The sequence below is a fragment of the Phaeoacremonium minimum genome (assembly GCF_000392275.1).
Source record: "Phaeoacremonium minimum UCRPA7 unplaced genomic scaffold PA7_03_scaffold_435, whole genome shotgun sequence".
In the NCBI taxonomy this organism is placed as follows: Eukaryota; Fungi; Ascomycota; class Sordariomycetes; order Togniniales; family Togniniaceae; genus Phaeoacremonium; species Phaeoacremonium minimum.
Window position 1 is genome coordinate 275,576 of NW_006921337.1, and position 11,167 is coordinate 286,742.

Here is an 11,167-nt window from a genome sequence, read left to right on the forward strand (position 1 = left end):
GGTTCAGGTCTCACTTCGGCCAAATCCTGCTGGGGACAAAGATCATGAGCTATTCCCGGGCTGAAGAGGGGAAAATGCATCAATCGACGCTCAGGTGCTAACCAACGAGCCAGAGCAACACGCGTTGTTCCTGATGCTGCCTGCCGAATCCGCAACAGCGAGTAGGAATTGAAGATGCGCTGTTTGGGGTAACATGGCACGCACTGCTCACGGTGGGAGGGCTGCAATGTGTAATGTGGCACCTCACTTGCATCTTCTCGAAGGCCATGACTTCCTTCTAGCGCCCAACATCCTGGTCTCGCAGGTCAGCTAGCCAACTTTTAAGGGAGGAAGGTGCGCTAGGGTCCCACCAATACGGCTTTCCGTCACCTATGGGGCGGGCTCTGGAGGGTCACGCTGTTTTTACTGGAGCTTCCGAAGAAAGCAGGAGACGCCGCCCGCGAGAACTTCAAGTCTGAAGATGCGATTGATGAATTGCGACGATCTCAGCCGTGCCGCATGGGCGACGAGGACTTGTTGCCGTTTGAGGGAATTAATCAACCTCTTCGCCTTCACCTTCCCAAAGCCCTCTGTTGCCTACGCCGACGCTGGCCTGCCGATGCTTCATGTACCCCACTCAGAAACCGAGCTGTGCGGGCATTTTCTACAGACATTAACGAAGCTGCGACTGTACGCAACCAGTTCTATGAGGAAGCTGAGAAGGGGAGACCACCAAGGTGAAGAGCACGGGAGTCTATGACGGCGCCTCCTATTTGCATGATTTGCCGGTCTGGATTGCGTCGACGCCTCTTCGGCTCTTTAGCGGCGGACATCCTGTCCATAATCCTGTCCAACAGTGATCGGCAAATCCAAATCAACTGATGTCGTGGGTGGTTCTCGGTGAAAGCCGCCTGCCCTCCAATGCACCACCACCTCGAGACCAGCTACCGCACCTGAGTCGACCGCCCGGCACGATGGCTCGATGGCGTCAACGGCCTCGATTCGCCCATGATTGAATTTTCACCTTCTCGACTGACTTGTGTCGTTATGTTGGCGATCTTTCCGATGCTGGAGGCTCTAGACATTGCCATGTTTGCCGGTCTCCCCGGTACTTTGCACGATGTCTTGCAGCGTTTGGGACGCTTGGCATTGCATCAACCTGCGTCGGAACCCCAAATGCTTCTTCAAACTTGGCATCAACCGGCAGGCTTGGCACCCGCCGATTGGATCCAACTCAGATCGTGGCCGACCCTATCGCCCACCTCCCTCCCGGCATCCCCTACCGCAATGGGGGTGCCCTAAGATCGACCCAGCCAGCCCTGGCGGACTTCCTTAACCCACATCTCGTCGGCCGCAACGTTGTCTCGAAAGCTGAACCATAACGCAGGCTTAATTGCCCGGCAGCCTCCGTGGCGAAGAACAGCTTTCGTGATGGCGGCAGCGTTTCAGACTCCTCTCCCAACCACTCCTCTCCCAACCTGGCCTGTACCGCTACTTCGCTCTTCACCCCAAGTCCTCTTCTTCTCTTGTTATCATTGTGGTGGATGCGGTTGGCTATCGACTAAAACGCAGGATTCCCATGGTTGAAACACTTTTGATTACTGTGCAGTGAAGAACATATCACAGCGCAGCCATGGTTTGGGAACAACCAGGTTGCCCCTCCTGCCCCTCTAGAGCATACTGTAGCACATCCAAGCGATCAGCTTCCTTTGCAAGAGATGTACAGAGGACGTATTGGTGGCTTTATTGTTCGAGAAACTCGTCGCGGCCGCCAATCAAAATGTCATCATCCCGCAAACGGGAGTGACTCAATGTGTAAGTTGCTGCAGGCCAACCTCGTCAGGTCTTTGCCGTTGTGTGAGCGGTATGCAAGCGGGATTGCCTTATCGTTCGTTTTGGCAGTATTCTGTCACGCAACCTCCCCCACTCCGAATCATGTACAGTTACAAAACCCAACATGGTCATTCTCCAGTCCTTTCTCTTATACCGCCCACTTACACGAGTCCGATTTCCTATCCTTGCTCTCGCAACTTATGGGCTCATTCTAGTCTCCCCCTCCACTACGATGCTGGTGTCTCGATAAGACCAGGATACCTTACTCGTGGGCTCGTCTGCTATATATATGCCATTGTCGATCAAGCACTTACACCCCCTCTTTCTTGGTCTCTCTTCCTCCATTGCTTCTCCCCCAAATCTATTGCGAGCCTGATTAGTCCCGCCCAGACCATCAATCATGCCTGGGGACATCGTTGACGACGCCATTAGTGGCGCTCAGCTACACGCTCAAGTTGTTGATGAAGAAAGGAAGGAGGATGCTCAGCTTGGTGCTGTTGTCTCTCCACCTTCCGTTCATGATGATGAGAAGAAATTCCTGAATGTCGACTTGGAAGACTTTCCTACAGAAGAGGAGGTTCGGACGCTTCGTCGTGTCTCTGACCATATTCCCCTGAAGCTTTTCACTATTGCCTTCGTTGAGGCTTGCGAACGGTTCTCATACTATGGCACAATCATCGTCTACACGAATTATATCCAGTGGCCACTGCCCGATGGCTCGAGAACCGGTGCTGGTGGTGCCGACGGCCAGTCAGGAGCTCTTGGAATGGGCCAACGAGCTTCTACCGGCCTGACTACCTTCAATCAGGTATACTCTGCTGTTGTCTGTGATCTTGTTCCTGTATTAATCCAATTGAATTAGTTTTGGCAGTACTTTATGCCACTCCTCGGTGCCTGGGTTGCGGATGAGTATTGGGGTCGGTACAAGACCATCACCTACGCTCTCGCCATCGATATTCTAGGTCATCTTATACTGATCATGTCCGCCATTCCTCCTGTTATCACCCGACCGCACGAGAATTCACTTGCTGCCATGATCATTGGTATCTTGGTCATCGGATTCGGAACCGGTGGTTTTAAGCCGAATATCTCGCCACTCATTGTTGAACAGCTTCACATCGAGCATCTGAAGGTGAAGACACTCAAATCTGGTGAAAGAGTCATTGTCGATCCTGCCATCACGATAAATAGGGTCTACAACTGGTTTTATATGTTCATCAATGTCGGTGCTCTCATCGGACAATTAACCATGGTCTACGCCGAGAAATACGTTGGTTTCTGGCTCAGCTTCCTACTACCAACATCCATGCTATGTATTTGCCCCATCGTCATGTGGTGGGGACGGAAACGATATGAGCGCCGCGCACCTGGAGGCTCTGTACTTAGCAAGGCCTTGAAGACGTGGCTGCTTGCACAGAAGGGTCGTTGGCACATCAATCCCTACGTCACCTGGAAGCGCATGCATGAAGACGACTTCTGGGACAATGTCAAGCCCAGTCGCTTTGCGCCTGGCACAAAACCCACATGGATGACCTTCGACGACGCTTGGGTTGACGAGCTCCGCCGTGGGTTTGCCGCCTGCGCTGTGTTTGGCTGGTATCCTATCTACTGGTTGACGTACAACCAGCTCAATAACAATCTGATCTCCCAAGCTGCCATCATGAAGCTCAACGGCCTGCCCAACGATGTTCTGACGAACCTGGACCCCCTGGCCTTGATCATCTTCATCCCAATCTGCGATTTCATCATCTATCCCTTCCTGCGGAAATGCAAGATCAACTTCACGCCCATCAAGAAAATCACAGCAGGATTCTTCACCGGCGCAGCTGCGATGATTTGGGCTGCCGTCATCCAGGCATACATCTACAAGGATTCCGTGTGCGGGTCGAACGCTTCTGGAGATGGTTGCCCCAACGTCAGCATCAATGTTTGGGCCCAGACCGGTGCCTACGTGTTGATTGCGCTGTCTGAGATCTTCGCGTCCATCACTTCGCTCGAATACGCCTTCTCCAAGGCTCCGAAGAACATGCGGTCCATGGTCCAGGCCATCGCGCTGTTCATGACCGCCATCTCCTCCGCACTGGGCGAGGCTTTCGTGTCCTTGTCCGCCGATCCGTTGCTCGTTTGGAACTATGGTGCCATGGCTGTATTGGCTTTTATAGCTGGATGCATCTTCTGGATCCAGTTCAGAAGCCTCGACCACGAGGAGGACGAGCTCAACGAGTTGCCTGAGGGTAAGATGTATGTCGATGACGAGGAGAGCACAAGATAGTTGGGTTTGCATGACAGCCGTTATTGATGGCGTTGTGACACATTCACGACACTGTTGTTTCATGATTGCTTCGGACGAGGATCATCATTGTGGTCTGGGGAACCAAAAAAGGTGTATAAAATACGGTGAAAAATACGGTTAGGGAGGAGGATCGAGATCGGTGGGTTCTGGGCGAAGTGATTGCGGCGTGCATGCTTATGGGAAGTTATATACCTCTTGAGTTTTATTAGTTATCAATATGAGTTCTGAACTGGATTCTATTTATCGAATGATACACAGTGAGACTTTACTCTTTTTGTGGAGAGTCGGTGGTTATCCACCAGGAAATCACGACTTCGCGTATTCTACCATTCCTTTCGAGATCACATCGCTGATTATTTCACTCAGAGTCATGGATAATCTGACTGAGATAAGCAAGATTAAACGTCCCTTGGCGAGGACTCTGTATTTTGGTATTCGCTGTAGCTGATGTCGCCTCACATTGTCTTGACGCTTTCGACTTTTATAAACCTGCCGCCCAAAAGACACAACCCGCCCAAAACCGTGATATAAACCAGACCATTTTATGCTCAACGAGACAACCGTTTGACGCCCCTCGGAAGGTCACTTGGCGCAACATGACATGGCTTTTTGCACTCCTACCGATGTATGTAACATACCCAGATCAACAAGAAATGAGCCCGGCATGTGGACGACGTGCCCCAAAACTTCGTTCTGATGTATCATGTCGTTCGTCTGAATAAACCTGTTCATGACCTGATATGTTATGGATGCCGCAAGATCATTATGCGAGCCACTCCTCCTCGTCTCGCTTCAACCCTCTCATCACTAGGCCATCCTCCTCTTCGTCATCATCATAGTCGTCCTCCTCGCCCTTTTCGACGTCTTGGGGTCCCCCATTAACGATCGTTGATGCTGCTCCGTTCGATTGCTCGTCGTTCTCGGTCTGGGCCGCCTCTTCCTCCTCCTCATCAAGCATCCAGGTAAGTCCATTTGCCTGCTCTTCCAGCGGAAAAACTTCTCTTGCATACTCTTCCAAGCCTCTTGGGCCCTCCCAAAGCTCTAGCGCTTCTGTAGGACACGAAAGCTCCAGTACTTTGTCTCCAAAGTAAGGCGGTTGCTTTGTCGGATCATCCTTGCCGAGGTTGAAGAGAGTCTCAAGTGCTTCCAGCTGTATCCTATAGCCTTCGGGAATCTTGACTTTGAGTTCAATCTCACCCCTGACGTACCGTACTTTTCTTCCGACTCCTGTCTCAAATAACTTGCATGCTTCCCGGGGGCTCAGCATCTCGTATGCCAGGGCGATCCTTTGGTCTTTCCATTTCGAAATACCGTCTTTGAAGATCTGAATGATTGCAGGTCCCACATCATGCTCAGCATCTAGCCAAGGAAGTTTGGCGTCCGGGTGAAATGGCGCTTGCCACCTGAAGGATCCATCAGGCTGAAGTTCCATGCAGAAGAGGGGATACGGAAGGCTAGTAAAATTGTTGTTGTAGATTCCCGTGTAGACAAACGTCGCAGGCAGTCCTATGCTCTTGACATAGTCCTCGACTTTATGCTTTGACGCCCACAACGGGAGACTTGGCCAAGTTGCATCGTACGCACGATGATCAGGCATAGAGGAGTAAATGTAGTGCTGAATACCGGCTCTCTTCGCAGCATCAGCGAGGGCCTCGCCAATCTTGATCTCATCGCCATAGAAGGTGGTATTGATAAAAGCTAGTTGTGCCCCCCTGAAGAGTTCAGAAATCAGTTGGTGATTCACACCAATGCCACTGATAGGTCCCTCGCGTGTCACGTCGGCCTTTTCAGCCGATCTCCCAGCAAGCCTAGTATAGAGTTCGCCCTGGAGAACTGTGACGTTTGGGTTCGTAGAGACTTCTGTTGCGACGACACCCTCGAGATTCCGCAGTTGTGCCCTTACATGATAGCCAACTGCAGTAGCCACACGGATCAATGAGGCAGCCTGCCGGCCACTCGCATTGATAACAGCAATTGTTTTGTTAGGCGTCGGCATGGAGCGTTTTGTTGGGCGGAATGTAAGAGAATTGTTCCGTGAAGTTAGAGGTGAAGCGTCTGAGTACGAGGAGCGGGAATGTTTGTGTCGTCTTTCTTCGGCTTGCCGAGAGCTTGGTATATTGATATTCTGCGGAGCTGGCCGATAGGCAAGGTCGCCGTGCATCGCGGACGGCATTGATACGTATCCCCCTTAGGTACCCAAGCTCTCAAGCTCGGTTCCCTTTAAACCAGCAAAGACAATATTCAACAAAGCCCTTGCCTCAGGGGCGATGTGAATTTATATAGACACGGATAGCGACCAGCGTCTGGGTGAAGGTCCCAGCAGTAGCAACTTCCGTGCTGTCAGGTTATTATAACTCGAACGACTCGGTCAGATGCTGACGGGTGGGCAGGGCCAGGAAACAGCTAGCCGAAGATGTTTATCAGGGTGGGCTAAATAAGCTGTTCGAATGGCGTAATCTCGACTTCCTTGTCTTCTCTTGCAGCTTCCGTGCAGCAAATGGAAGGTACGATATGAGCCCGGAAGGGGCCTTAGGATCCTCTACACTCCAGGGAGTGGTTACTCGAGTGGGCTGCAAGTGATCCTTTCTCACTGTTAGTGGGGATGGGCTGGACTGCGGGGCAGCAGGCGCGATTGACAGGGGACGCGATAGCGGCAGAAAAGGAAGAAAAAAAGTTGGAGGGGTACGAGGATGCGATCAGTGACATACGAATGCTGTAAGACAAGACGCCTCCTCTCGTCCTCCAGCGCGGCAGCAGTGATTGTTGATATTGGGCAAGATAGGGAAGGGGGAGTATTGGTGTAGGCAGGGCGCAGTGTAACCTGGGCGCGCAATCGGGTAGGTACAAGGACAATTATGGAAAAAGAAGACTGTCGTACCCTGAAGAGAGTGATGCTGTGTGGTTTTTTGTTGCTGTAGAAGGAAGAGTCTCTGTCCTATGCGGCAGACGAGGCTAGCAGTGGCGCCAGTGAGAATTTTACGGGGTAGAGATGGCGTCTGTATCCACTCGCGACATTGGCCAGCGCAGTCGGTGTGGTCACCCTGATGGCTGCGGCCAATCGGGAATATCTGGTGGTCGTCGTGGCTCGAACTTATGGGTGATGTGAGAGCAGGTGAGGTCCTGGGGCCGGGGCTAGCGTATGCGCTCGCTCGAGGCACTCAGAGGAGTCTCTACCCAGGCTTATTTAAAAAAAAAACCGGCCGATGGGTGAGCGAGAGTGGTTGCGAAGTCCGGGCAGGCAGGCCGACCGGCTGGGAGCATCCGATAGGAACAAAGGAGGTTGATATGTGCCTATCCCTCTGACCCTCTGGCTGGATGAACCTTGCGAATTCAGGGCGGTGAGTTGGTGGGAAATGGAGATGGGCGTCACACAGTCTTGTCTAAGTGTCTATGCAATGACACGACTATGACAGACAGTTGTCGACTTGTGCCCGGGTCTTATCGTGATTCGCGACCAAGCCGCATCCGGCGTTTCTGTCAAGTGCCCCGTGATACTGGCTATGATACTTTCTTGTCTCCACGGGATTCGCCTCCGCAATCAATATGCAAATCCTGGATAAGAGTCCTGCCCGAAGGTGCTTGGCTTCCCGGGCGGGCCAGATAGCGATTGCTGCTATGGTTCAAAGGTTGGTTGGTATCCCGGGAGGGCGACGATCGATCTGATATGATATCGGTGTCAAAACGTGACAGGAAGAATGGTGTAAAGGGATATGCGGTCGGCGTAGACCAATGAGAGTCAATTGTGGTGGTCCAGATAGCACCAGCCCTGACAGAAGTCCCTAACGAAAAGGGACGAGAACAAGGTTTGCGACGAGGCAACCTTCCTTTTCGTAGAGATAGGGAAGATGAGGTGAGGTAAGATCAGATTGGATCAGGGTAGTGTAGTGTATGTCAGGTAGGTAAAGTACGAGAAACTCTGCTGCGATGGGAAAAGAAGACCTTTAGTCTGGGTCTGGATGGGTTGTCGGATTGTCCCCTTGGGATGGACGAGTCAGGGGAAGAAAAGGAAGGGACGGCCGGGGAAGACAACTTAGATATGATCCCACCCGTGCCTACCGCATCGAGCGCACCTATCTACAGTCCAAAACCTGCATGCTTACCTCCTCCGCAGGTACTTTGCGAATTGCGAGCTTGTCTCGCCAGGTAATTACCTTCCTACACATCTATGTACCTTACCTAGGTACCTACCTACCTACCGTACCTACCTTACTTAGATAGAGATAGACCATGTCGCTCGTTCGCTCTTGCCTCCCAGTTAGGTTATCGTTACATACCTTAGCTTGGCATAGGGCCAGATACGCCGCAAATAGAGGCTCAAAACCACGGCGCCCTTATTAATATTACCTGATGTTTTCTACCCAATGCCCGGGATGGGCGCGCAACGCGGGCGATATGGGCGATGATGCAACACCAGCGGAGAGCCAACGTGCTCGCTGGTGCCAGTCATGGTGCCTGCCTAACGCGGCCTACGGGTCCTCAGCAATAGGCCAGGAGGGCCAGGAGGGCCAGCAAGCCCTGGAGCGGCGACGTCGGCGTTGGAATTAGGTAAAAGGCCCCAGTATGGTTGCTTAGCGCACAGGCCATCCTCCATTGCGATATGGAGATATGGAGCCGGGAAGGAGCCTGTGCTAGCAGCCTAGGAAAATTTGCGGCCTCTACAGCAAAAAAACATCAAGCAAGGTGTGAAGATACCCACAGCAACATGACCCTCCGATTTGCCTTGCTCTCCCCTACAGTACAGTACAGTTGGCCCTTCTAGTGGTTTCCGTGAGTCAAGATGATCCACGTTTCTCACTCCCGTCATAGATCCAGTTGCGGTGAGGGAGTGACGGATCAAAAGACGACGGACACAAGCTCCCCAGTTGCAATGGCGTGCTCGGCAGGCCCAGACCTTCCCAACCCTTAGGCTGATCCTCCCTGTCTATGCCATCAAACATGCTTCAAGACGGCTCTTTCGAGGTGTCAGGCGAATGTCAATTCCGATTCCCGCACTTGCGGTCCGCTCGGCCTGGACTTCCCCAGATGTTCTGAAGCTCTTTTATGACACAACAATGACACGGGGCGGTGTTATTGGGCCTTGCCTGGGTTGTGAGCCGATCATGGGGACGAATTTGCATGCCGCATAGGATGCCCTCCTCAAAGACGGTTCACTTTCCCAACGATCGGACCAAGGCGATCCTGGAGCTATCGGGGTCTGGTCTCAGTTCGGGGTCTCATCGTCAAGTCACTGTGACAGCAGGATATGTGGTAGCACATGAAAGCCACCATGCAAGCTGTGCGGAGTTGGAGAGCCTGCTGGAGGTCAGTGTCCGGCCAGGTCTCAAAAGCTAACCAGTCAGGTTGTCAAGTGACACTGCATGTCAAGGTCCTCTGGCTGCATCTACAACCACGTTGAAGGAGGCAATGGTCTGGTACTGAACCTGCAGAATGGTCAGTCTGCATGCAGCTATGATCTCATTGAGACGGCCGAGCAGCATTTCGAGACGATTCGCTGGGTTCCTAAGCATAGATTTTGGCGGCTCATACAGACAACTCCAATGTATGTTTCAGCTTGATCAACTTTTGCACCTCTGCATAACCTCCTCCAATTTGCCCGAAATTCAGAGAATTGGATATCTCTGCCAGTAGGTTCAACTCTGTGGTGGAAAGCGTTACAATCTTCCTCGGGGTTCTGTTTCGCGCACCAGACAACGCCTCCCGCGCAAGTGCCTGAGTCAAGTGCGTGGGCTGGTCACTACCTCGCCGCAACGCTCAAGTCTAGCAATTTGCTTTGCTGCATTGGAAGATTGCCATCACGCGGGAGCATGAGGAATTGGTGGTAGGCCGTTCGGTTGCAGCGAGCTGACGAGAAAGTCGCAACAACCGGGCGAGCCAGGCCTTTTCAATTACGTACAAATCGGCTCACTAGAACCCTTCTGGGCGATTTCAAGAGCTTCAGTGCCGTCACGAAGTTTCTCTTATAAAAATGCCCCTCTTTCAGATCCATACATCTCCGCGGGAGCCCGTAGGGATGGTCTTTCGTGACAATGCATCATTTTTGCCTGTCTATGCCATGCTTTTGTACAACTCTGCTGTTCGTGTGCCTTCCAGGGATGTCACCAGTACTAGCTCCTCCACGGGCTCAACTCCGACTTCACAACCAAGGGACTTTAGTCCAGCCTGACACTACCGATCCACTGGGCCCGCTTTAGAAGTCGGTAGATTTTTTCGATCGGATGCTCAACTCCAGCGGCTTGAGGGCTGGGAATTCTCCACTGCTCCTACGGCCTCCGAATTGCGGGGGAGGCGCCGGTTACGATAGAACGTCTTTAGTCTGCGCAAGAGTGCATAAGGGCTGTTATTCGGCGCATGCCCACTCGAGACGTCTAGCCATCCTGAGCATTGCGACCGCAATCGGCTACCTCCGCCATTGGGCTGAACCTGATAGTGCTACAAGACCGCCTCGACCTAATATTATCACAGGGCCATATTGCCCTGTCTTCGTACAAGGGCCAACTCGCCTCACTGCTCCGGGGGTTGGGTCCAGTAGTAGTTTGACATGAGGTCAAGATCGTTGAAAGAGCTGTCTCCCATCCACTGATCCGTGAGTGTGGCATCAGCGGTGCCATCAGTACGGAGAGCAGTATCCAATGAGTCCTGTGTTACCTATTCGTAAGCCGATAAGAACCGACGAGAGATCGCGACATATACTCTAAGTATACGTGCTGAAAGGAAATGTGTAAGCTTACCCAGTCGACATTGTCGTTCGTCCCTGGGATCCACGAGCCCTGCAATCCTTCCATGATCACATCGTTAGGCACAAGATCGTTCCGTGAGAAAGGCATTGGCGGGTTCTGCGGTGTCGGATCGAGGCTGAGATTGGCTATTTCTGGCTCTTGGGAGAAGGTTAGTTTTGCCTTGGGTTGAAAGCTACTACAACACCTACCGGATACACGCAAGTTCGCAACTGGCGCAACATCTGTCCTTGATGACGGGACGTGAGATGGAGTCTCGCCTATTGCACTTGTGCGCTCTGTCGTGTTAGACTGACTTCGTAATAAGATCTTCTTCAACATAGTCTCC

At 52.3% G+C, this 11,167-nt stretch overlaps 2 protein-coding genes across 2 annotated transcripts; one reads left to right on the plus strand and one right to left on the minus strand.

The window, feature by feature from the left end:
• Positions 1-2,212: 2,212 nt before the first annotated feature.
• Positions 2,213-4,084, plus strand: UCRPA7_5845 (putative peptide transporter ptr2-a protein; the record flags this gene model as incomplete). The annotated part of the gene is made up of 2 exons (XM_007918389.1): positions 2,213-2,620; positions 2,684-4,084. 2 exons carry the CDS (start codon positions 2,213-2,215, stop codon positions 4,082-4,084), a joined length of 1,809 nt encoding a protein of 602 aa, XP_007916580.1.
• Positions 4,085-4,868: 784 nt separating this feature from the next.
• UCRPA7_5846 (putative nitrogen metabolite repression- -responsible protein) lies at positions 4,869-6,101 on the minus strand (the record flags this gene model as incomplete). The annotated part of the gene is made up of 1 exon (XM_007918390.1): positions 4,869-6,101. One exon carries the CDS (start codon positions 6,099-6,101, stop codon positions 4,869-4,871), a length of 1,233 nt encoding a protein of 410 aa, XP_007916581.1.
• Positions 6,102-11,167: the final 5,066 nt, after the last annotated feature.